This window comes from Lagopus muta, chromosome 6 (assembly GCF_023343835.1).
Source record: "Lagopus muta isolate bLagMut1 chromosome 6, bLagMut1 primary, whole genome shotgun sequence".
Classification (NCBI taxonomy): domain Eukaryota; kingdom Metazoa; phylum Chordata; class Aves; order Galliformes; family Phasianidae; genus Lagopus; species Lagopus muta.
In genome coordinates this window covers 45,005,996-45,033,251 of record NC_064438.1, presented here as the reverse complement: position 1 = coordinate 45,033,251, position 27,256 = coordinate 45,005,996, and the positions used below count along the sequence as shown (strand labels likewise).

At 37.0% G+C, this 27,256-nt stretch overlaps 1 protein-coding gene across 12 annotated transcripts in view; it reads right to left on the bottom strand.

The window, feature by feature from the left end:
* Positions 1 to 27,256, bottom strand: part of UNC79 (unc-79 homolog, NALCN channel complex subunit) — a 98,204-nt gene that overhangs the window by 51,497 nt on the left and 19,451 nt on the right. For 10 of the 12 annotated variants that reach the window (XM_048948592.1, XM_048948583.1, XM_048948586.1 and 7 more), the window contains 24 exons: positions 26,909 to 27,001; positions 25,636 to 25,691; positions 24,880 to 25,009; positions 23,390 to 23,454; positions 21,461 to 21,549; positions 20,236 to 20,276; positions 18,961 to 18,989; positions 17,694 to 17,923; positions 17,233 to 17,404; positions 16,126 to 16,356; positions 14,106 to 14,296; positions 12,953 to 13,076; positions 12,168 to 12,308; positions 10,657 to 10,878; positions 9,889 to 10,116; positions 9,044 to 9,185; positions 8,575 to 8,654; positions 8,342 to 8,490; positions 7,683 to 7,840; positions 7,153 to 7,334; positions 6,524 to 6,725; positions 4,767 to 4,946; positions 3,679 to 3,744; positions 1,262 to 1,548 (listed from right to left, as the gene is read on the bottom strand). In XM_048948592.1, the coding sequence (XP_048804549.1) occupies positions 1,262 to 1,548; positions 3,679 to 3,744; positions 4,767 to 4,946; positions 6,524 to 6,725; positions 7,153 to 7,334; positions 7,683 to 7,840; positions 8,342 to 8,490; positions 8,575 to 8,654; positions 9,044 to 9,185; positions 9,889 to 10,116; positions 10,657 to 10,878; positions 12,168 to 12,308; positions 12,953 to 13,076; positions 14,106 to 14,296; positions 16,126 to 16,356; positions 17,233 to 17,404; positions 17,694 to 17,923; positions 18,961 to 18,989; positions 20,236 to 20,276; positions 21,461 to 21,549; positions 23,390 to 23,454; positions 24,880 to 25,009; positions 25,636 to 25,691; positions 26,909 to 27,001 (3,488 nt within the window). Of the gene's footprint in view, positions 1 to 1,261; positions 1,549 to 3,678; positions 3,745 to 4,766; positions 4,947 to 6,523; positions 6,726 to 7,152; positions 7,335 to 7,682; positions 7,841 to 8,341; positions 8,491 to 8,574; positions 8,655 to 9,043; positions 9,186 to 9,888; positions 10,117 to 10,656; positions 10,879 to 12,167; positions 12,309 to 12,952; positions 13,077 to 14,105; positions 14,297 to 16,125; positions 16,357 to 17,232; positions 17,405 to 17,693; positions 17,924 to 18,960; positions 18,990 to 20,235; positions 20,277 to 21,460; positions 21,550 to 23,389; positions 23,455 to 24,879; positions 25,010 to 25,635; positions 25,692 to 26,908; positions 27,002 to 27,256 lie in introns of those variants that run through there. The other 2 variants (XM_048948593.1, XM_048948594.1) reach the window with 2 other exon arrangements.

Below are 27,256 nucleotides of genomic sequence, written 5' to 3'. Positions count from 1 at the left end.
ACATGGTTCTTCCCTGCAGTGTGCCTTGTCCTCTCAGGATGACATAAAATTATATAACACAGTTAGGAAAAAAATCATCCATACAGGGAAGACAGAACTCAGCCTTAACGCAGCACATAATGTAATGCAGATGTGTCTTAACCGAGCAGATCCATTTTTTAAGATGTCACAGGAAGATCTGGAATAAATAATGTTGCAAACACTGAGCAGAACTCAGCCTGAGATACAGAGCCTGAAATGGCATAGCTCGGCTCTACCCCCGCTGTACTTCCCCCCTGAACACAACTGTGCAACATTGCCACCATGTGGGGCAATACTGAACTGGTTTCAGAAAAAAATGCTGCTAGGGAGGGGAAGTTACATGCTTTCAAGGACAAAAGCTGAAAGCAGCCCTGCAGCTCGAGGAAAAAAATCCTCCCAAAATACAAATTAGTGTTGGTGCCTGCTACATGGAGGAAATCAAAGAATCATTTGAGTTGGAGGGGACCTTATAAAGATCATCTACTCTGATTCCCCTGTAACCAACAGGGACATCTACAGAAAAACTGTAGCCTACTGAAACTCCATTTCATTTCAAAGGAAGCAGGATTCAACTGTAAAGCTTTTCAAATAAAAATTGTGAATTCAGCTATGTTTCAAAGATGTTCAGAGATGTTTCAAAGACAGAGGAAAAGGAAGGTAGAGACTGATACTCAGATTTTGTTAACTGAAAATCAGATCAGTGTTGGTCACTGAAGTTTGGGTATCCAAACCTCAAAAACACATTAAAAAAACATGGAAGATACTGTCTAGATATCTAAATTACCACTGCCAGACACTCAATAAACCACAGCAGGCCTGAAACTACTTTTACACAAATCAGCTTCAAAGTGAGCAAGTGAGGAATTATTCCAATTAACAATATACAGCAATGATGCTCCAAGATAATGAATCAGGATGCATTTGCTGCTATACAGTATAGATTAAAACCTTCTATTTTGCCTACGAAAGACCAACACCTGATGATGCTTCATCACAAATAAAAAGAATATTCTGTAAGCATGAAGCATTTTTCATCCTAGGATCACAAACTGCTCTATCATCAAGAATCAAGCCTTAAAAGAGCATTATGAGATAAGAAATTATAGCTCTCTTTACTTTGAAAATGAAGAAAGAAGGCATTATTTTGGTATAAATGCAGCTGTGTTGAAATGGTGGTAGCAACAGGCAAAGAGAAATAGCAGAAGAAAAAAAAAAAAAAACAATAATTGCCTTCACCTACTTGTGCTATTCCAGCAATAAAGGCATTAAAGCAGGTGGAAACACGCATTTTTTGTGGTGCAATCATGAAGCATCCTTCCTGCTGATCATAACCAAGCAGGACATACAGATGGCGCTTGACTGTGTTGAAAGCTTTAGCACTGCTGATGTCCGACTCAGCACTGCTTTCATCCTTTGCCATGAACTTCATTAGCACAGTGATCAGCTGGTGAACAGTCTGGTGATCAATCCCAGCATCCTCTGGCAGTAAGTCTTTTATCGTATTATCATTCTCTGGGGAGGGTTGTCCTATCAATATAAGAGAAACATTAGTACCAGTTATAGAAAAACTGCAAAAAGGATACAGGATATACCACAAATTTCTTCCAAAGTTAATTGCTCCATTTCCACATGGATGAGGTCACAGGAGAGAGGGGGGCATGCTTTTCTGAAGGCACTGTCCCACTGTTGCCTCGCTATCATAGAAAAATAGAACCACCAATGTTGGAAAAGACTTCCAAGATCATCCGGTCCAACAGTCAACAGCACAATAATACCTACCATGCATACCAAATTCCATTTCTCAGCTTTCCTGTGTTTAACAGAGCTGTTTATCTTCCCATCCCAGAATCATAGATTGACTTGAGTTGGAAGAGAACTTAAAGACTATCTATTTTGACAGAATCAAAGAGGGAAACACTAAAATTAAGTTTTCTTACATCACTACTTTTAGTTTGTTCTGTAAATACTATTACTGCTAACAAAAATTTTTTGCTAAAATGTATCAGATGGATTTTCTGATGTGTGCTTATAAGTCTGTCTAACAATGAATAATTGTGATAAAACAAGCTGGTATGAAGCAGAATTACAAGATAATCTACTTGTACTCATTTAATAATATATAAATCCTGTCAATTATTGGAAATAGCTCTTATTGCAAGAACTGTTAAAATTGAAGTTTCTAGGAGAGAACCTACAAGCAAGATTAACTCAAAGTATGATCTTGTATTTGGATTATACAAAGAGTAGTTCTAGATCTAGAAAAAAAAAAAAAAAAACAGATGAGTATAAAGACTAGTTCAATCAAGTGGCATACAAAAAAATAAATGCTTTTCTGTAACAGATGTACAGACTGTGTTTAGGAGTTGGTTCATTCCTCAGAAGATATGCTCAGTACTGCCAATGCAAAGAGTTAAAAACCTTCAAGAAACAAAATTAAGATTTCAGAGAATTTATAAATGCTGGGCAGGAGCAGAGGGACAGCCATTGTCTTCTAATTTTGAAGGCATCTGTGAAAACCTTGAATTACATTTTCAGATGTTTTTCACATCAATATTTACTGTTTACCTGCAATGTTTTATATGTATCTTTTGGTGAAAACCACTAATTAGGTGAGCCTGGAACTCAAAAGCTGAAAGTCTGAAATAACAAAACATATTTAACAAAATCACAATGGTTAACAATGCCTACCGTGAGACTGACACTTCTAATGTGACAAGTTTCTTTAAGCCCAGCCTATGGCAGATGAATGGTATCATTAAATAAGCAACATTCATTTGCTGATATCTCTCCTCTTCACACTATGATTTCATTTGCTCCTTCTATGAGTCAGTGACAACCTGCACACATATTCTGTAATGAACTGGTTGATTTCTAAGTCTCACTGGACTAGCTTAATAGTACTATAACCAGTGCTAATTCCGAGACTCTCCCAGTCCATTCCACAGCTCTTGGTTAACAGCCACAGTGGCAAGATTCTCCTGTTTAACTGATCACTGAATAAGACGATCAGTTCTGATTTTGAAGTTGTGTTGGCTGGAAATATTGCACTTCCTGAGGTGTTAATGTGAAAAAAGATGAATCAGAGGAATTTCACTTCCAATTTGTCAGTCTACAAGGTCTCAGCCAAACAAGAACTGTCAGCAAATCATAATTATTTAAAGACTATTTACTTACTTGAACCCTTCTGGATTAATTATTCAACGCATGCCTGACAGAAGGGCAGCATCTTCACAAAGAAGTTGCCATTAAATACAAAATAATGGACTTACAGTGTCTGTAAGTATACAGCATGGAAAAGAGTAATAACTACAATCAAAAACATTCTTCTATCCTCTCTTCAAAATCCAGAAGACAAAGATCAGGCTGAACACACATAACCCATGGGGCCACCATACTAAAGATATGCTTGCTTTCAGGGGCAATGAAACCAGAGAACGAGACAATGGCAGCAATAGATGATTGCTTCTGAACAACCTCTCTCCAGACCTGAATTTCTAAGTATAACAAAGGCCAAATCTAGAACAAAACAAGAAATTACAACCTTTGGTACTACGTTGTGCCTTTTAGATAGCTTACAGCTTGCACAGGCTTTTCTCAGGAGCTAGCAAGCCAGTATTTCATTTGCCTGTGTCATCAAAGCATTCACTTCAAACCCACCTGGTGTTTGCTCTGGTGTTCCGCCAAGTGCAGGAGCAGACTGCTCATGTCTGGTCAAGCTCACAGCTTAAAAAATTAAAAAACAATGACAACAAACAAAACAACAAAAAAAACACAACTTTTTAAGTAAGTAGCATTCATGTCTTATGCTTTAGCATACATTCAGTACTAGCATATTTATGTTCATTTGCTCATGCAGTGTTGTCAAGGCAATGAGTGTAACCATTTGAAATGTTACTCCTGTGCTCAATAGATTTTGTACACCATGTTCTGTATTTCTAGTTCTCTCCATCATTCAGTTTTTTCTGGAAGTGTCATCACACAGGAACACCTGTGCAGGATCAGAAACCAGTCAAGAAGGATTACATAAGAGTCCCAAAATACTGTGCTGCCTGGTTTGAAGAAAATAAATCATATAGCAGTTCACTAACATCCAAGTTTTAACATTTTATCTGTTTCTAATATATGGGTAGGAGCAATGCAAGAGGTCCAATCTGAATATAAGACAAATCCATGTTTGTAAAATTCTCTAAAAGAGTATGTTCAAGCTTTACTTTTGCTTGGAAAAATATGTGTACATTGCTTCATAGAGGCTTAAGATTTTCCATCACCTAGGCCCTTCTACACAAGTTGGCAGGAAGAATGCATTGCATGATATGATTTTGTAATCTTATTCACAAAGGAATTCTGAAGACATCTACGTTTGATTCATTAACAGTTTTTTTTAAAATCCCTAAGCATATGCTGCATACACTGATGGGTAATTACAATGAATAAATTAGTAACGATTGAATTTTTCCATGAATGTATTGATTTCAGACAAAATCACTGTGTATTAACCACAATTAAAAATTAAGATGCATCCACAAACTAGTTTTGGAGCATTTTTTTCGGGTAATTTAAACAGAGCATAGATATAATGTTTGTCAATGTTCTTTGTCAAACTCACTAGTAATATCTGAATACTGCCCAAATTGATCAGAAACCTAGTTTTGCTATCCTATTTGGAGAAATATTGACAATTCCGTTGTGTACCCAACAATAGGATACAATCCTAAGGGAGACAAAAACATAAATTGATACTCAACGAATTTTGGTGGTTAAGGTTTCTGGAAGGGAGAGCGCTCTCTTTGACTCCACTGGTCCCTTCACACTGTCCCTCAGGGAACGCACACTCTTCTGACGATTACGTGCGAAACGAGCCCTCTTGATCTTCCACATTGCTGCATCACTGAGGTTGGCGACATTTGTCCGGACAGCAGTGATAGCTTTGCAAATGCAATTGACCAAGTTAGGATTCATTCCACAGCATGGTGAGGCCCTAGTGCTGCCAAGTGCCAAATGCAACTGGGCCCCCAGTCCCACTGAAGTCAAGAAAGATTCATATGGGTTCAAGGGGTCCATCTGCAAGGAACTCATTTGCATGCTCTCATTCCAAAATCCATGAAACCCCAAAGAGCTTAACTGTGCTAAAAAGTAATGGTGTCCCTTCTATCTTCTTTCTGGAAGACTGGAAAAAGGTTCTTGGACCAAAAATCTAAATTTCAAGCTAAAGGAATATGAGGGGCTCCCTATTTAAAATGGCAGAAATCTCACAAGTATGATCACATTTAGTGCAGTCTTACCAAACATGGCATATAGCTTTGCCTCAGACTAACCTCATGTTCTGCCTACATCTATCATTGCGGATCTGAACGGTTCTTCCAAAATTCTGTGAAGCTGATTATGCTTTTATAGTATTATTATTAGCAGTACCACTGCATGTCTGAATGAAGTCTCTAACATTTTTCTATACTTATGTCTATTGTGCATTCAAACACTGAGTTTTATTATGTAAGTCACCGAATCCAGTGACCCGATCTCTTGCACGGCTTATGTCTTTCAGAGGACATAGAAAGGCTCAAGAGAATCTTAACAAATATCTTTTAAGTCCACATCTGCAGCTAGAGGAGATAGAAACTGAGATTCCCTTCCCAGGTCTCAGCCTTCTGCTTTGGGTCAAGCTACTCACATACAAAGATGAAAATACCTCTGCAATTCTACCTACATTCATTACATGGATGCTGTAGCAGCACCTGGACATTTTAGGCCTTCATGCAAGTGTAGAAGAAGGCATTAGGCTGCTGAGGGACACATGCTGTCCAAACAGCTGTTCCCAACCTTCTTCGGGCAAATCAGATGGAAATAGGTGTGCCTCACAGTCCAACATTTAGTTAAGGAAGTTTTTAATTATTCAACATATTAAACAGTAATGCACAAATTATTTTTAGCCTCCACTAGTGAATGGAGAGTGGCATGGTATTCATCAAGAAATCTAGCATGAACAGGACAAATATTTACAAACAATTTTATTCATCAGTACACGAACAGCCAACCAAGCACTGGCTGGGAGTTCGTGTACTTCTTTTGCTGTGCCCCCGTGCATTTGTTTATGTTCAAGGACCATGCAGGCTATCCCTGTGCAGACCATCACAGAACAGTGTCAGGTATGACGTAGACTCTTGAAAATAGCATGCTGTTAGCATAAAAACATACACAGAAGAACTCAGTGGGATAATAATGCAGTTTGCAGTTGAGCGGCCACAGAAACAGACCATGTTTAAAAAATTGCCAAGATTGGCAATCAAATCCTATTGAGAATAAAATATGAAGCCCAAAGGTACAATGAAATATAGCCTTGGCTATATTTAGGCAGTCAGAAAGTGCTCTTTGAGTTATTCTCTTCTAGCCTGAAAGTTTCAGATATCTTACACAAGGGAGACCTACACCTCCCTTAGACCCTTCCAAGCAGCTGAAATTCCAGAAGCTCATAAAAGGTGGGCAGATTGATTTGGACGCTGCTTACTTGTTGGGAAAGGGAATTCTTTGTTGCAGTCCAGATGAAGCTGTGCTTCCAGAGACAAGGTCTCAAAGCGATTCACAAAGAACTCCCAGCTCAAAGCTGGAATATCCGCTTTTAGAAAATGAAGTAGCAAAAGCTTACTGAGAATTGTGGGCCTGTCCTTGACAACTGTGTCAAACTGGAAATCAAGGCAGAGACAAAGACCCTAAGGAGGGAAAAAAAAAAAAACAACAAAACAGTACTGAGATGTGAAGACTATAAGCTTTTTTTTTTTCTTTTTTTTAAAAGCAAAGGCATGTCAAAACTCTAATTTCTGACAATTTGTATAGGATAAAGGTTTAGGTCTTCTTTTCCCCACTCCTTTAAATGAAGACTAATGCTTCAACTATCAATGGAAAAGTTAGGTAGGTAAGGAGATAAATTATATTTAGAAAGGAGAAATTTCCAAGGTTTTGAGGAATACAAAAGCATGAGCAAATGTTCTGCCCCACTACACATTTGATTCAAAAACCCACAAGGCTTGTTTGAAGAAGTTCTAGTAATGACTGTGATGCTGTACACCTGAAGCATTCCAATCACTGGGTGAAAATCCAGATTTTGTTTGAATGCCTTTTTCCATACAATGAAACTACCTGTAAAGCTGGCCTCTTTATGGTGTCAAGTAATAATCCAGCTCTTGTAGCTACTGCTGGGTTGACATCTTCCACAGCAGTCAGGAAACAGCAGAATGCATGAGCCAAAGAGTACTTCAGTAGGTGATTTTTTGTCACAGAGTGGATATCCAAAAATCTGCACAATACGGCCACCTTCTCCACTGTAGCAGCCCCCAGAGAAAGAAAATATGAATATTAACTTAGGCAATGGCTTCTTTATGTCTTTTGTGTTTTGATTAATACACCTCTCCTAGAAGTAAGCACATTTTAGAAAGTTACAACAAAAATAGCTGGGAGATGTTGTTGTGATTTTGGTTTTGCTTTGATTTTCCATAATGCCTTATGTTCTCCCTTATTCTAGTGCCATTGTTTTGCACCACACTAGCTCCCAAGCTCTTTAAACTAGCTAAAAGATAATCTTCCATTACACGTTTCCTCACTGGCAGCAAAGAAAGCTCTACCTCTTCAGGAAAGCAACAAATGTCAAACAGTATGTTTTCTAGGCCTACCTGCTTCAAACCTCATCTTCCAATCTTTGCTGTTGAAATTGCTGTTAATGATTGTCCAGAAAATGTCAGCTCCATGAGGAAGTGAAAGTGCATGAAGAACCAGTGGGACTGCCAGGGAAGAAAGCTGAGAGAACTCAGACTTCACAACTCCCCATAAGCTGGAAAGACCAAAAATATGAAGACTGTTTATAGGAGCTTTCTCTTTACATCTTTACTTTGAAATGTCCACACTGTATTATTAGTGGGAATGCACTAATTTTCAGTAGAATCTCTATGAGCTGTCATAGACCTTCAAGTGAACACTACAGAGTTGCTTATACATGAATAGAGCTACTTGGAAGTCTTTAAATTCAACATTTTCTCTTGAAAATCCAAGTCCAGATATTCCTTACATTGAAACACTTCAGATTTATCAAAACTTCAATTCATGGCATTTGAGCCACATGAAATTTCTCGGCATCATGAATTATCTCAGTTCTATATGTAGCCTCATAAGGGCACATTAGATAGAATATTTACACAGCTTCTTAACCTTTCCCCAGTTCTCTAGCACACTTCCTTAATTTTCCCTATTAAACCTACAAATTCTTTGCAGTCACAATGAATGTTTATTTGGGAATCAATTAAGTATGAAGATAAAATGTGTAATAAAAGTCTACCTTGAAATCAGCATGTGATCTTGAATATAAGCAAGAAATTGTGGATGGTCCTTTCTTGCTATATAAAGGCATTCTCCATGAAGACAAAGAATCTTCAGACAATTCAGCATGTTAAAAAGAATGTCTGGTTCTTCAAATCTTGACATTTCCTGTGTAAGCAGAGGCACCACTCTCAACACAGCAAAACCACTTAAGGGAAAACTAAGGCTAAACAAACAAGTAAATAATTTTACCTGCAGTATAGTGTATATGAGCTTCAAGGTAACTGGAAGTTGCTGATAACAAAATTTTCTTTCTGTATCATTCTTTATTGCTGTTGAAAATGTAAGTTACATAAACTGTTGTTAAAGTCCTCTCATTTGTGGATTCAAAGTGAAACTAAAGAATGCGAAAGTAATCAGAAGCAAATTAATTCTTGCCATACTAACACTGACATTAGTAAAGTTACAACTTCACAGAATTTGGCATCGAATGTTTTTGTTACTTGATATGTTCACAAAGCCAGCACTTTCTGAGTCAAAAACACCTACTACTAACATAATACAGTCTTCTGTTGATATGCTGAAAGAATAAAATGTGTGAGAAGAAAAGTGACTACATACTGTGGCTTCTGAAAAACTACTTCAAAACCTCGTATTCTGTATGAATGAAACATTTCTTTCAAGGCCTAATGTAAATACTCAGTCTTCTCACCAAACCTACCAGTATTTTCCGTGGTCTCTGTGTGATTCCCTGGGTTTTCTCCATGTTTTGGTGCCGATTTGTCTTCCTCTTCTCCTTCAGTTCCTATAATAAACTCAGGTCTAGTATACAGAAGACTATCCTCAAGGTTATCTGTGGGCTCCTTTAAGAACATAATAAGTTAAATTCATTTCTTGATGTTTTCTAAATACATTAGGCCATATCTTGCTGTTAGTAACATTTTCTGTGGATAAGCTGAGCCCAAATGAGTCAAAGATTGTCTAGCTTCCATGTAAACTTGTGTATTCAAATTATCTGTGCATCTAAATTCCTGCATCAGCAACTTGATTCTGACAACAAGATCATGTTTCAGACATGGATTTAATCACACTTAATAGCTGTATATTGGAGCTGAGGAGTATCCTCAGGCCTCTGGATCCACTAAACCTGTCTTCTTTTCTGAGCATTTTCAACAACCAAGCAAGAACTAAGACATTTCAAGTTGCCTCCTTCTATTCAAAATCATTAATTTATTTGAAAGTATCTACTCTTAGCCTTCAAAGGAAGATGAAAAACACTAAGTATTAATGTTTCACATTTTATTTAAAACAGTATCATAGGAGTGTACTTCCAAAGTGGGCAGCGTTGACAGGGAGAAGAGTTCACACTGAAGAAATATTGCCGTCTTCCCTGTGTTCTCTGAATAAATTCAACCTTAGGAGATTTTAAATTGAGAGGTGTTTTTGCCTTAACTTCTTAAATGTTCCACACCAAAGATCAGTGCAGCTTTGCTCCCTTGTGCACTGTGTAATGAGAATAACCAAGAGGAGTTTCAGCATGCCAGTAATACAGGTTATTGTACTTACCACTAGTCTGATTTCTTCTTTTGGAGCAAGTTGTTCCAGCAGCTCAAAACCCAGCTGGTAACACAGAATGCTGGACTGACACAGACCACATTCAACTGCTTTTTCATCTTTCTGACATGTGTGAGAACCACCCCAGGGTGCCTGGAACACATTGTTTATGATGGATATTATATCTTTTGAAATGCTGTTCTCTAAGCCCAGAGTGACACCATCATCCTGGAGTTCCATCTGAAAAAGTGAAAAGAGTAAGGATCTAGTATTTCTTTAGAAACCACAGCCCTAAGTGTTCTGCCTATTCCTACATTTCTTCCAATGTTCAAGCCCAAGGCTGAACAGCTGGAGTAAGGTTTTGAAGGTAAATAAACAATTTCAAGTACAGGACAATTAACATTACCTGGAGACTATTACTCAGAACAGTTGGATCTGAATTTTCAATGTATAACTTTAGATAACCAAAAATTATGCATCTAATCTAAGCCTGTCAACAAACTTCTTGTAGCCTGTAGAAAAAGCACATCTCCTAAGGAAAGCTCATTTTACTCATATGAGATGCTTAACACAATGTGGAGATGTCTACCTTCTCTTCATTAACCATGAACCCTTAACTCTTGTACAGGTGAAGGCACATGAAAGCTATAGAAAAATTAAAATGCCTTATATTTTGTCATAGCCCCTCATCAGAAAGGGTCTCAATACAGGATTAGAGAGACAAAAGTGACTACAGAACTTCAGTGTCCCTTACTGTGGGTATTTTTCTTCCAAGAGTACCTGCTTCAAGATGAGGTCGAACATCAAAATGAAGCAATTAAGATTCATTTCATCATCCTCACAGTCAAAATCAATTGCCTTCCCACTAGGATGCCCAAAGTTCTTGAAGGGACTGTGAAAAGGACTATGTATAGGACTTCGAAATGGGCTCTGGAAGGGGCTTGGGAAAGGACTCAGCATGTTGTGCTGAACTCTGCGACCAGGGTCAGAAGCAACGCTTACCTGAAGACACATAAAGTAAACATGTTCAAATGAATACTAAGCATTTAAACAATTTTTTCTATACAAGACTAGGGAAAACGTCAAGAATATTGACAGCTTTACTATTCCTTTTGGTAGCTTTTATTTTTTAACCTGCATCATCATAAACAAAACAGAAAATTGGTGCTACTAATAAAGTGACCATCAGGTTACACTGGCTTGCCCCAGGGATATCAGCTTCAATAGCAGGAAGCTAATAGAGAGTATCTCAAGACAATAGCATAATTATGGCTATACCAAGAATATGAGTAGCTGTAAATGAAATAGGCATAACAACAGTAAGATGTGCATTTCTGTACGAATTTATGTCCACACTACCATAGGCCCCTTACAACACTCTCAGAACCTCTAAGAGTTTCAAGGAAAAATATGGTTAGATTACACAAGGACTATCTTTAGACCATCTAGGGTCTGGATTACTATATCATCCAATTTTTCTACTTAGTTTATAAGTGGTCATGAACAAGTTGTGTAAGTGCTCTCTGCTGAGCTACATCGGAATGTAGGAGGACTACACATGAAGTATCATCAACTGTCTAGATGCCGTAGGTCTATAATCTGAAGATATAATCTTTTAACACTGTTTCTTCTGTCCACAAAGCACTTCGTAGAAGACGACTAGAAAGTTAGCCCCATCAGTCCAAGTGTGTTAATGCCTACATATTTGTAAATACAGATATATATAATATATGTATATATATATAAATATATATGTATATTAACAGATCATAAGCTTTTGACAAATTAATTTTCTTTATAGAAATTTTTACATTTCTTGGAGGGGGAAAAATACAGGCAAAAAAAAATAATTGTTCTGTTACCCCCCCCCAGATCATCCTAGCCCATCAATCATGCATTAAAAAAAAAAAATTAACTCTGGGTGACCAGTTGTCCATAGAAAACATTGTTAACAGACATTAAAAGCAAATTAAAAGAATGAAAATAGTTGGAAAATATACCATGACAAACACTCAAAAAATATCCCATCTGAGTTTACTGATGAAAAACTGCAGTTAATTTCTACCTGCATTATCTTCACACTGACCACTTGACAGAGAGGTATTACTGAAGAAGTCATGTAAATTTTATTTCACTCTCAAAATTTGTGTTGGGTTTCCAATCAAATGTTGCCATATTGAAAAACAACTTTAACTCTTCACATGCGTTCTATTAGGATAACTGTTCAAAGCAAAAGAAAAAAAAAAAAAGAAAGAAAAAAAAGCAGGAGAAATAACCATAATAACCATTACCCTCCGAGCTGCAACATTTCCTGCCAGTTCACTGACTCTAGATTTTCGTTGATTTGCTAATTCCTTCACAGAATTAACTCCATCAGAAAACATGCTGATTAGTAACTGAAGAGGAACAACAATGTCAAGTTCAGATAACACCTGAGGAAAGACAACAAGTAAAAAAGAAAAAGATAAGTTTCAAGATTGATTAAAAATGCCATATATTCTACAAGAATATAATGCCTTATATTCTATAAGCATATTTATCACATGATCCTCAGATCAGCAAGTTGCATGCATTTAATTTTGGAATACAGTGAGGTGAGCTGTGAATTTTAGGTTCCCATTCAAATCAAGGCAAAAGAGAACTGTCAAAAAAAACCACCTATTTTCAAAATATTTGATCACACAGTGTTTTCTGTACATTGAGATCAGTTTTATGCACAAAATGTTTCTGCGAAGCAGAAATATTAAACATAGTTGTATGAATAACTATTTACTATCTTGATTATTACCTAAAATAGAATTCCTATACTTATTCTAAGAATTCATCCAGATTGCCTACAGATGCCAGTATACTGACAACATTGGTTATCTACCTATAACTGTGGGAATATCACCACCTACTTTGTCACCTAATATAAGTTCATCCAAACTTGTCATAACTGTTAGTAGGAGCAAGAAAAAAAAAAAAAGAAAAAAAAAAAAAATCAAGAATACGAGAATCGTACTTTACTTGAAAATTTTGGATACATGATTACATAGATAAAATGGCCTTTGCTGACTTATTAAAAGACACTTACATGCAGCCAAAGCAATGCTTGCTCTTGCACAGAGGCTGGATACCCTGTGAATCGACAGCTGATGAAGCCAAACATCTCTTCCATGGAGAAAGGGAGAGGGCAAAGTTCAATGTCAAACATTTTGCTGAAAAGTAGGACAGAAGTAGAGCATCACTGAGTTATTATAACATGTTGTTATGGTAAGGTATAACGGAAAACTAGTAGAAAGGCAATCTCACAATTAGCACTTGTGATGCTTCTGGAATCTTATTGCCATCCTCATTCTCCAGAGGAGTTGAGCTACGGTGCTGATGCCATCCATTCTGATTGAATCATATCATAAAATCATTGAATGGCTTGGGTTGGAAGGGAACTTAAGACTATTTATTTCTAACTCCCCTACTGTGGGCAGGATTGCACCCACTACCCTAGATCAGGCTGCCCGTGGCCCCATCCAGCCTGGCCTTGAACACCTCCACAGCTTATCTGGGCAAGATGTTCTAGTGCCTCACCACAGTGAATTTGGTGATGCACTTCAAGAATTTGCATCACATCTTATATTATGCCCAGTTTGATTTGATTTCTACACTCAATGTATAGAAAAATTTCTCATCTCACCACTCCACCGTTCCTTATTCTCACTAAACATGTTTTCATCGGTCTGTGCAAATATAAACTTAAGGTTAGTTTCAGAGAAAGTGTGAAGCTTTGCTGTCAAAGGCGTATGGCTAATATGGAATTACGACTCCAACAGTCACCATTCTTATTCTGGTAATTTTTTGTTCAACAGGAGAAGATAGCAGTTAAATCAATATAAATCAACTATTTTTCAGTGCCAGCTCTACTAATCACCAATATTTCTCCTCAACAGCTAGCCAGGAGGAAAATGAAGCTTCTTCCACCATGCCAAAGGAAGAGACTGAAAGTGTGCTTTGCTCAACAAAGAAGCTGATTCAAGGATACAAAGAACAATGAAATGAAACTTTCCCAAAAAAGCTTAGATTAAAGTCTAGTCTAAATACAATTCACGAAAAATTCAGAAGTATTCACTCACTACTGTCTACTGCACAAAGGCTGAATGACTTCTTTATTCACTTTCAACATTTTACTTCACTAATACCTTCAACAATCAACATATGTAATAATAAAATGGTTTCTACAAATGTCTACATACCTTAATACTTCTCGGAATTCTTTCAGTTGATTATCAGGCACTTCTGTCCTTATAGCTTCCAACCACTCTGGCATTATACATTCCCACACTGGCTGGTTTATTACATTGTATGGAATCAAGCAAAGGATTCGATTCAGGCCTTCTTTTAATTGGGTCACAGCGCTACATGATTTGTCCCAGTATCCACCAACCTGTGGGTATTTTCAGGAATTATACTGATGACCATTACTTTGAATCCCATATAATTAGTCCAGCACAAGCACCAATTTGGTCAGTGTGTTGCAGCCAAGAAATCATGAGGGATGAGCATCCATCAGCCCAAACATAGCATTCAGCTATGGTGACTAAATTGGTTTTTTCCTCTCTCATTTAGCCTCAGTTCAAAAAATGACTGTCCAAAATTTAGAATAATTTTGCTCACTTCCAGGTCATGACAGAGAATATCTCACTGACTACAGTTTTCAATGAAGGACAAATTTGTTTGCTCAAATTTGTACCTTCAATTATTTGCTCTGGGCTATCAGCTACAGTGCAGGATCTTTATTTTGAAAAGCTTGGTCTGAAATACGTCTTTGGCTCTTATGGTTTTTATTTACTTGTTTTGCTTTTATTTCTTTGACTGGAACTTGTGTTTCAAAAGGGAGGCAAAAAGTATACATCCAAGTAAATAAATAACTGGTCTATGGAGACTAATTATTCTAACTGACCTCAGCTCATATCTGCTATTCCTTAATGGCTCTAGAGATGCCTGCTGTTTTGGCAGCAGCTACTAGTACTCTCAGCCAACAAAATAGTTTTAACTCCATTCATCACAGCTAATTTCATTGCTGTTTTTTTCTTATTTTTCTAGTGAACCCTTGCATTTCTGACAAGTTGGCAAATTGTTAAACTCATTCTCAGCATTGCAGTGGGGTTTACGAAAGTGTGAAAAGGGCTGGATCCAAGACAAGGTCCAACAAGATCCAAGAAAAAGGTCCACAACACACTACAGCATAATGTTCAGCCCTTCCTTTCCTCTTTAACTTCAAAGCCCAGATCTCTTCATTTCTAACACCCATCCATTCACCTCCCAGATTCCCTCAGCTGCCCTCCAACCTTCCCACTGTCAAGGTCTACCTTCAAAGAGACGGTTTGGAGTTATATACAGGGTGGTCTGCACATGTATAGCAAATTCTATATACGAGGTCATGAAAAATCCATAAATACACACATCATACCTGATGATGTAGTGTATCAACTCCAGATGACACTTCCCACACTAACCACCAAATTGTAGGAATTAAATGAACTCGTCCATCTGACATTACATATAAGGAGATCATAAAATAAAAGTCATCTCCAAAGCTTACAAAAGAACGAGTGTAGTTGGCAGTGATAAATGTGGAAAGTCTGCCTTACACCCCTCACAAACATAAAATTCCTAATTTAATCCTGATGTTTCATTTTCTATAGATGAATATTCACATGTCTAATTTTGATGCATACTTCAACTATTCATGTTAAGACAAGTTCTGTTTCATAACTAAAGGGCAGAAAGTGAGGAAGGCTCGTTCAAGGAGTTTTTCAAGCAAGGGGTCTCACTGATGCCCCCTTAATGACCTCTCGCCATTAACAATAATGCAAACCATGGCAGGTGAGTCTCCTGAGTCACTTAAATCAGACACACAGCAGTAAAGCAGACTCGTAAAGAAGGTCATACCTGGAAGCTGGCAAGTGACACCTTATTTCTGTAATGTATGCTTTAGTGCATAATCAAGATGTGTTGAGCTATCGAAAATGCACAGTATCTTTCAATCTCTAAAATATTCTTTCACTTTGTCTTCATATTACTGTAAATAATTCCCTGTTTCTGACAGAATAGAACTTGAAAAGCTATGAAGAGGAAAAATTCCTGAACTCTACTACTTCTTTACCAATGAGATTTCTTCTCTCCTGATAGGGCTCAGGGGGAAATAGTCTTTATCCAGTTTACTTTAATGTCTGTGGCAACTAAATAAGCCTTCAGATAAATTATTCTTACCCTAGCAAACTCCATTGGTTTAGGAAGGAGGCACATAACCATGACATCAAACCGGACATCACAAACTGTCTTCAACCACTTGGTAACAAACTGGGGTTTGAGCTTTTCAACCAGGCTACCAACTTCATCATCCATCATGTAAGCTGTAGAGTGAAACCACTGAAATACCATGCTAACCAGCCTTGCTAAACTCTCTGTGGGTGTATTCTCACTGGGAGTGCAAAGGCTCACCTGCAAGACAGAAGTACAAAGTTTCTCACCTTTCCTTCTAGAAATGAAAGTATTTGTCTACTATATTTTGTATATTCTCAGAGATACATGGATGCAGAATAAATGTAAGGTAACCGAGCTGATTAGTTTTGAATTTGGCACAGGTTAATTGACAAAATATTTCAATAACCAGAAAATAGCAATAAAAAGGGGGGAAAAAAAGCATTTATCTTTTCTCTTTTTTTAATACTGAAAATAATCAAAACAATGCTTTGACAAACTGAAACATTCTGATTTGAGTTTTAAGATCATTTCTCTTTTCAGAAGGTAATCTAACATCCAGTAAAATATATGACCCAAATATAAATATATAGAATGCAGAAATTAAAAAGATTACACCAAATCAAGAGTTAAAAAAAAAAAAAAAAAAAAAAAAAAAAAAAAACATGAAAGAAGATATTAAGTTGGTATAATCAGTGATCTTTGCTCTACAAGAGGATAGCAATTTTGATTTTTGTCTCATTTGGGGCAGGAATATGAATTTCAAGCCTTCAAAAATACCTGTAAAATGATTAATAATAATCTTCTCCCTGTCTCCAAACTTTCTTTTTTTTTCTAAACAGTGTCTGAACTGCAAGACTATCCCAAATCAGAGTCAAAGTTTGTACCTCAAATCACAGACCAGGCACATTTTAAGCCTTTAATGACCTGCTGTTTGAGCTTTTGCTACCTTCTAAGGAGAAGGAGAATGTTTCAAGTCAGGTTACTGCACTGAATTTGAAAAAAAAAAAAAAAAAAAAAAGGTTTAGGAAGTTCCTTCTAACCACTGAATAGCTGATGGTTGAGGGAGAGAAAAAAAATTTAGACTTCAGAAATAAAAGAACAAGTACTTCTTACCAAGAACCAGATACCAAATTGGCTTAGGAGGCGTTGGTCGTGCTTGTCATCATCTTTATTATCAAAGTCTGTGTTGTCCAGGGAGTGATGAGAAGATGAAAGGCCCATCTGCCTCCTGCGGTTGAGTTCATGCTCCCTCTGCTCAGCATGGAACTCTGCTTCCTTCAGCAAGCTATAAAACAAGTTTGTAGGCAGTGAAGACAGCCTTCCTGCACTTGATACAGATATCTGATGAACAATGATTAGAGATTAAGGCATTCGATGTCAACATTTTCCCAGAGACAGCAATAAAATTTACTTCTAGGATTCAAGGCTGAATTCTTCCAGGAGGACAACACTCACAGCTGATTGGTACTCAGCCAAAGCAGCAGGAGTTCAGTACCCATGAGTTATACAGGCAGTGTTTACACAAAAGCTTGATCCTGCTTTGCATACAGATTCTGTACAAACTAGAATCTTACCTGATCACAGCTTCCACAGTACACACAAGCTCCTCTGCCCCACACTCCCGTGTATTGATAGGGGGTGGTGAGGTCTGGTAAAGATGGGTTTCTGCTGCTGCCCCAACTTCACTGCTGTGATGATTTGAATGGCATCTTTTGCAATAGCGCACTGGCCTGTTGCCATGGCGACCACAGCATCCTGCTGAGAAGCATGTAACCACAGCTCTTCTGACATGTGAACTGCAGTTCTGGAAAATGAGAAGAATTTGATTAGGCCATAAGTATCAGGCAGTGGAACTGAAAACTGATGAAAGTCCACACAGGAGAGCTGACTCAAGTGTTGACTGCAGATCACTATGTACAAGCACAGATGTGTACAAACTCCTGATGCCAAGTGTCACTGAGTTTTTAAGAACATGAGCTCAGGTCTGGACTTCAATGCCACTTTGCTCCTCTTTTGGAGCAGGTCAAAACAACATTTAAGTCATCAACTTCTGGCTTGGAGCAATCTCTAAAATTTACAGTAGTTCTCTTAACCACTGCTTATACTTTAAAACATCCCTTCAAGTTTTACATATAGCGCACTAACACATTCTGAGGTATGTAATCAATGATACCACATCAATTTACTCTATGTGTGAATCTGGCTTATCATATGTAATTATCCAAACCCCTGAAGTATGCACTGCCTTCAGTTTTGCCCTCTGGTAATCTGGCCCAACAGAAAAGCTTTATTTATCACACAAGATTTAGCATATGTTATATATTGTATCCTTCATTACTGAACTGTTATTAAAACACACTAGCTGGTAGGTTTTGCAAGCAGATTCTTTTTGTCAGCAATTTTTAGACCACTGAATACTTTCAGTCCATATATTTAAAACAATTCACTGTTCACAGTAGGAGTTTTGTCCAATTGAAGATTAATCTAGGACTTTTGCAAAACAACAAGATATAAAATACTCAAGATAAACAAATCAATCTTTTGCTGTATTTATTTCATAAGCAGTTATAGAATAACAAATCCACCTAATTGCATAATTAAATTGCCTTACTCATTACATCTTGAATAAAAACCTACAAATCCAGTCAAATATCAACAGTTTAAACAAAAAGAAATCTTGCTTCTAAATCATTCCCATCTCCAACAAATGCATTCATGGATAAACTGAAAACTTGGAATGTTTTACCAAAAGGATACCAAAAAGGATGCACCACACACTGATGGAATGACATTACATACAACACCAAATCATGCCTCATCACAGAAATGACTTAATCTTACCTTCTTCTGACATATAGCAGAAATTTCAGCTGTAAGGGGAAGGCATACAAAACATCAACACAAAATGATGATTCTTCTGGTTTAATATGCCAACCATGGGAAAATGGAATAGCTGCAAGGAATTCTCTGAGGCTAAACCTGTGCTTTCAGATGCTACTCAAATCTGTAAGTCTCTTGGATTCCTGGAGGCAGGACACTGCATACATTTGCTTACTAGCTGTTTCTACACAGAAATGAAAGAACAGTCTTGGTATGTTAAGTGTGCTGCGCCCCTATCCACTTTTCATAGGAGGATTTGCAACAGTGAGCCTGTTGGCATACTAATGCAACTGGCATACTATGGGAAGCAGGGCTCATATAATTACATCATCTGAGAAAGCTGGTAGTATTAGAGAATTTAGATTAACAATGTTGATGTAGCCACTACATCCACGATCACTATCTCTACAGAGAAATATTTGAAGATTCAACCTATAAGCAGTACCTCTCAGTCTTTCACCCCATTATCTGATTCAGAGGCTTCTGAATCCCTGACTCCCTTAAAATAAATGAAAAAAAAGATTTCAAATTCCCTTAAAATAAATGATACATTCTGTAGCCTGAGTTAGATTGTAACTGTAAGGAAACAGCAAGAAAAAAATCCACAGCCTAAGAAACTCCAGTTTACTGAACAAAGAGAAAGGGAACATCTTTGTTTTGTCCTTGAAACAGTATTATAGAGAATACATGACTGTCCTTGTTAACTCAGGAAAGTCAACCTAGTCTGCCAATAAGCTTAGCCCCTTCCTGGCAGACAGTAGAATAACACATATATTCTTTGGCCAATGGACCACGATTGGATCAATGAATGGATCATTGAAAAATATGTTATGTCCATTTCTGATATCCTTTACAGCTTCCTCTTTGTAGAACAGATTTTCAGAAGCTTTTAAAGCTTTAAAATCAGAGCCAGGTTATCAGAACTAGCTCCTCTTCTTGGCTAAAATACATTTTATAAATTTGGCTTCAACAATATATGCTTAAAGAATTTAAAATCTGTTCAGTTACCTTTTTCCTCCCAAATAAAGAGCTGCATATGATTTCTAGTATAAACTAGTTAATGCTTTGCAGTAATTTAATGACATTTAGCAGCATGAAGAACAAGCTACTTTAAAATTCTACAGTACTTTTTAAAAATAGAATGCAGCATTTTAAGTAACACAGTATGCAGAAATACCATACTAACATAGGGTACAACTGTGATTAGTTTGTACCTACCCTTAAGATACCTCTTACCTTGTGGTAGAAGAACATCAATCAACCATTCACTGTGATCCCTATAAAAATTTTATATCTAATTAGCTTTCCATTTCTTTATTTATGTATGCATTTATTTTTGCACTGAGGAAAATTATCTACATTAATATGGAAGCATTGACATTAGTCCAAAAAAGTGTTTTTACAGGTACAGTTTCTTAAATGACAGGCTGCTTGATTTTGCCTCTCTTTGCTGTCCCTGACTTACTGCAAATTACCACTCTGACATTGGTACATCATGTTCAAAGCTTTTAAAACTTACTTATAAGCCACTAATTTATCAAATGAAAACAGTGTGTGCTCTGGAAGTCTGAAGGCTAAGAAGTGATAGTGAAGAGTGACAGACATATGGAAAAAAATTGTACTAGTACCACTTACTGTGAGTCTCCTCAGAAGCTATGGTTCTACCAAATTAAATTACTTTGTCCTGAAGCTTTCAATCAATGTCTTAAAAACTAAGATGAATTCTACAAGATGTAATTGCTTTTTCTGGCAGCTGGTGCCAGAATAATAATAATATAAAGGTGGCTGTTAAATTGAGGACAAAACAAAAACAAAAACATGTAGCTTCTAAACTAACTCTGTCTATTTGAACTAATGATTTGAAGTCCCCTTAATTGTTAGTAGATAAAGCACAAAAAAAAATGATTTAAAATCTATTTTATAAAACTGAAGTTAGTGAGGTCCTTTCATCTCAGGATATATTCCTTTAATGTACTGGACAAGCCTGGACCAGTTTCAATTCTTTACTTTGCTGCTTCACAGTATATATATTAGAGAACAATCTGAAATATATGCTACAGAAAAGTAACCAAGTCTCTGCAAAAGATCTTTCATTGTAATATCCTGCTTTAATGACATTCAGAGGACAAGGAGAAGGAAAAATTTCATACGCAAAAGCTTGTACGTTAGTAAGGTTCCCCTACCACTGTCAATACATCCCACACTCTAATCTCTCAATGATCTTAACTTCAAAACTCACTACTGGCCCATTTAACTGCAAGTTCTAACCATCTGGGTAAGTTTCTGTAATCCTTGTTCACTGTGTTGCACTGTGCTCTATATTTGAAGAGTTAACTATACAAGTTATATGCTAATCATACAGAAGGAAAAAAAAGTGTAACCGTCTTTTGTAACAGATTCTTCTGAACTGTGGAGTTTGACTGACTGTGCCTGATCACTCTCCATCTCTCAGTATACCTACCCTGCAATTCTCTGGCTGCATTCTTCACAGAGATACAGGGGAGGTGGTTTATCGCCCAAAGCCACAGACAAGGATGGGTCAATGCACATCTGAAACACAGAGAAGGAAAATAATTAACACATATGTCCATGAAAGTTCACTGAGAAAGCGTTCAATGCATTAATGCAGAGACAATCTATACCATACAGCCTTGGTAACTATTGAGAGCATTAAGTATTCTGAAAGATGGTACTCAGGATCTGGCAGTCAAAGATCTTGAAGTATTTCTGACAAAGAAAGGAATGTATCTGAAAATGAGAATCTATGGGAAAAGAACAATTTGAGTTTCAACATGAAAATTTTCATTCTCTGAAAGACCAGTACATTTTGTGTTACACATTCACATTCATTAACATTGCACAGTCACAACAGACTTTTTGTTTCTTCCAAAGAGTCACTGAGAGAATTGCTCAGAACAAGGTAATGTAGAAGTTTATTTCTCTCTCAGCAGTTTCCCTTTTAGCAGGACTAATTTTCAGTCCTCATAGCTGTTAATTATCCAGCACAATTCCAGTGACAGAATGCCTCCACATGTGGGGCAAGTGTCACCATGATATCCAGTCTGCAAAACAATCTGCAGAAAAGGTTTGCTGAAGAATTTCTTGACTCACGTAATTGTGTTTGTGTATAAACTGGTGCCAGGAAAATTAATTCCACCTACATATTTAACTAATTAGTATGCCAAGTCATAGTACGCTCTGAACTTGGGATGCTATTGTTGTCTACCACTGAATTTCTCTATGATTCTGTGCAAACCATTTTACTTGTTATTTTGTGTGTAAACAAAAAAGCCATCATTTGCATCCTCTCAAAGCAGGCTTTAAGAGACCACTTTTGTAAGTGGCATATAAAGCACTGTTGCTATTTGCTTTAGAACACGTTCCAATTAAAGGATCACAATGAGAATACAAATATTGTATGACATCAGTCTGATACCAAGATGAACACGTATCCATGCAACTGACATATTTCGTGTATATACTTAGGTTCCTCTGAAAGTAATGTCTCCTATTTATTCCCATGGGAACCACATCAGACAGAAAAAGCACAACAGTCCTTTTTGACAGAGCAAATTCTCAGCTACAAAACACTATTTTTCAACAGAGTCACTACAATCAGCTATGTATCTTATATATAGCTGATATACACCTGGGATGAACTGTGGCCTGCATGCCATACTTGTAAAAATCTGCATTAGAGGAGTTGACTCACTGTTGCTGTCCCCAGTGCCAAAACAAAGCACCCAGCACCTCACTGTGCTCACATCCACTGTTTGGTCTCCATTAACATTCAGTAAGCATAGATGAATGTCAATGGATGCAATTTTTTAAGCATGGAGGAATTCAATTCCACATCTCTGCTTCATAAGCACTTCTGTGTCAGATGCCATTTTGTCAGACTGCCCCTCCGCTGCAACCTGTCACACTGCAACAAAATGTAACAGACTATTGTTGGGAAGGTTCAACTTCTACTGCCATGTGATCAATGTCTGACTCTGGTATCACAAACAAATATAATAAAACAGGAGGCATTACTTTCAGAGCAAGCTTCATAATAAGATTTGCACATATATTTACACAAACACGTATGTTTAGGAAAATATTTATAAGCCAGCTTAGAATTCTATATGGCACTTTGTAACCATTCTAATGTTGATTGTTAAGGCTTGACTCACAGTTATTGGAGGAAATATTCCATCTTGCTTTAGGTATTAAAAAAAATATATATTCACAAAGCTCTAACTCCTTTAGTCTTGAAAGGTTTTTCTATTCTCTTAGCTACCCAGCTGCTCTTAGTCAGCTAAACATCACCATGCCCCACACCTGGGGCGAAGTGCAACCACCCCCACCTCCAGATAGTCAGGTTTGACCTCTGACAAAATAGCAGTACCTTCACAGCTGGTTTGTTAATTGCATTATGGCATTCAATATGCTGGCAGTGAATAGGATTCCAAGCTGCAAAACCAAAACACAGGAGATTAATAAACAGACAGAAATTATTTATATTTTTTGTGTCTAGTGATATCAGTAAAAAACAAGATCCTCTTGTATAAGTACTGCATAAATATGAAAGATGTAATTTCTCAGGAAGACTAATAACTACAATAAACAACCTATGAAGGAAAGGAAAAAGGAAGACACAGACATTCCCCTTGTAGGTCCTTCCCATTCTCACTAGGTTTTAAATTAATTAATAATTCTTCACCACCCAGAGCAGGACAGTAGGAGTAGCTCAGTACATTCAAAAACATTCATAGGCTAAATGAAAACGCTGCTGTAACACTGGAAAAACAATCTAGCTGCAGAAGGAGTCTTAATTTTGTAATGACAAGAAGTAAACAAAAGGTAGGTTCAAGCAATATCTGTTGGATGCTTTATGGAATGCCCTCAAGTCAAAGTGCTGTGCAACTGAGGAAAACACACGGCTCGCTGTGGGATACATTAATAGAAAAGTTAGAAAAATAGAAAAATACAGAAAAACTGCTCCAGTCTGCCCTGTGTGAGAATTCAGACCGAATATTGCGCTGCATTTGTAAATCTGACCACATAAAAGAAGTGATGCAGAGGAGTACAGTAAGAATTCTTTAAAAAGAAAAATCAAGACAAATGTTTAAAAGAGATCATACAAACATAAGAAACATTCGAGATGAACTTGAGTTGGTCTAGATGGTCTTCTTCATTTTTATTATGTAAATTTTTGCATTTTGGTCCAGAAATTTTAAAAATTAACACTCCTGTATGACCAGGATTATTTGAAACAGACGGGTTGAGACAGGCAAGCAAGTAGTGAATTGTTGCTTGACAGTCCCAACCATGAAAGCAGAATCCTCCCATTAGGTAGCTTGGTGGACAGAGGACTTGCACATTCACTTTCTCAGCTCTATCTGCATGGCTGACATTTTCACTCTACAGTCAAGCTTGAAACTTATCCATTATAATGACCACACCTGACGTGACCGGACTTCTTTGACAATAACAAATAAATAGCCAAATAAACAGCCTTAGCAAAAGCAGTAGTGATAGCAGCTGGCACAACAAAGCAACCAAAGCAGTAATTGAAAGAAACATAAACCAGAACCACTGTGAGGCCAAGAAAGCAGTTTCACAGACCATTTGGAATGCTGTACTTATTTCTCCTCCTGTTCCCTCCAGGTAGTATTTGGAGTGACACCATATAATCACTAGCCACGATCAATTTTTTTTTCATTTTTCATATGATTTTTTGCAAACACAAAGTGACATTGTATATACCTATGAAAGCACAACTCACAAAACAACAGCATATCAAAATACATCTGAGAACTACAAGCATGCAATTAACACACTGCTGATTATTCACTTCATATTTATTTTGGCTTACACAAAAACAGCTGCACTGACCTGTGTACTGCAGTCCTCTGTACTCACTGATTGCTCCAGGGGGTTTTAAATTGGGCCAATAGTGAAATAACATTTGTACTGCAGGAGGCTTAACTTGAGATGGTCCATAGGCTATCACATATAGCAAATCCTAAGGAAAGAAATACATGTTCATCGCGCAAGGTAAAAATACAATTAAACATTTACAGTTTGCTTTAACAAATATACTTGAACACACAAAATATGTACACTTAATGCCCTGCCAATTATTTTTTGTAATCTCTTACAAGTAGATTAGATGTAAAACTTAAAAAAAATATGTCTACAACTGGCTTCTGAGTTTGGTCAGAACATCCAACAGCTATGATCCCTCCCAGATGGTATACTAGCACACAGCAAAAGAAAGCCCTTGTCTATTCTTGAGGCAAAGAAGTGTCATATAGTTAAATAACTGGATCCAGATCATTTGAGCTAAGACAATATTTACAGAGTCCTTGGAAGAGTTAAACACCACGAAAATTGATAAGATTGGTAGTTTTCAATATTTCTGCCACTTGGAGCCACAACTACTTAGTATTTAGGAAAGAGAGATCTGTTCTACAAAAAGTAGTGTTGCTTCTGTAATGTAAAAATCAGTACCTTCCTCTTCATAACTCAGAGGATGAAATATATAGATTTTTTATCAGCTCTTGGCATATAATCAGATCTATTTTCAAGCCCTCTGGTTTTCATTACCAGCAAGACATTTCCACAAAGTGTGTAAGCTCACAAACTTACTTTCCATACTTCTTGTTTATATTTCATGAGACATTCCAGTAACTGGCAGTGATACACTGAGAGAGAAAAGACAGAATAGATGTAATACTAAAATGGAAACTCATATTACAGAAGTGATATAATTAACCAGTTGGCTTTGCTTTGTCTACATTTAATTTAATTACCTTTTATTTTAAAAAGTTTGCTAGAGACTATTGCCCTGAGAGTTATCATAAAATAACAGGCTTTAAATATTACTAGCTTTTTTCTGTCAGTTAATGCAGTAAGATAACGAGCCTTATGAGGGTACTCATGGAGATCATTTTTTAAGACATCTTGCTTAGGAACACCTGCTAATTCACTTAAAGTTTGTTTTTCTGGCACTATATAAAGCTGTAAATGGGTGTTTTGTCATTTACTGAGACGGAAACAACACGTGACAGCACATCATTCCTTTGTATACCAAAGAGTATAGAAGCCATACTGTATTAAACACAAGAGCCAAAGGAACCCCTTAAATATTTGTCTGACTTCCTCAAAACCACAGAGGCAAATCTTTCTCTGATGGATGGAACATGAACTCGCATGCAAAAATTCAACAGTTTATGAAAAAAGTTGCACAAGTGGCTTTTAAAAATCGTGTGCTGTTTTTATTTACCCCTGAACTGCATTAGCATGATGAAACAATTCTCACGCGCAGTGTGAGGTTCCTCCTTACACACACCATCCAACCAGTCAAGCATATGTATAAAATAGGCATGAAATATAACAGCTCTCTCAGGTAAAATCTTGTTTCGTTTTGGTCATGTGACTGCACTGATTTAACTGGGGCTATGCCACAGTGAGAGAGAATGGCATTTATGCTTACGTACTTCCAATTACAACTGAATAACAGCTCTGTTCTGAGCCTGTGGCCAGCATTATCTGTCTTCTTTAAAAATAGTAGCAGTTGTCATCTTGGAGGAATAGAAATCATAACAGAAACCAAACTTTTACTATAAAATACAATATCATAAATTAACAGTTTCCTGATGTCAAGCAAAAATAGAACAGTCTCTCATCCCAAGCCCAATCCTATTTCTTCATCACAATGAGATTTCATATCTGCATAATGACAACTTCAAGCACAATGCTCAGAAATGCCAGTTTTGACTAAAATTACTGATTTTTCATTCTGTGTTGGATAGTAAGGTAGATTTTTCCATCACCTGAACTTCTTTGATCACATTTGACATAGAATTTCATGACTCAGAGCTTCACAGAGAATTATACCAAGTTGTATATTTACACATACCTGGGTTTGATGTGTATTGCATTGCAATCATTAGCATTGATGATGCAGACAGATTGACATGAGCTGGAACACCTTCCCTTTTCGAGGAGCCCACTTAAGACAAAGGATTAAAAATAAATAAATCAGCATATAACAAGGAAAGTAGCATATGATTTCAACTCATACAAGTAATACAAATTAAAAAAAATAATTCTAAGGTATCACATCATTAAAAAAAAAAAAAAAAATTGTATTGGTGGGGGTTAACCCCTGGGAGAGAGAGATGACTAAGAATATGGAATCTTTTCACAGAGCATGCATCTGTTCTCTGAGATCAGTAAGACTTCTTTCTCAGAGCTGCCCTGAACA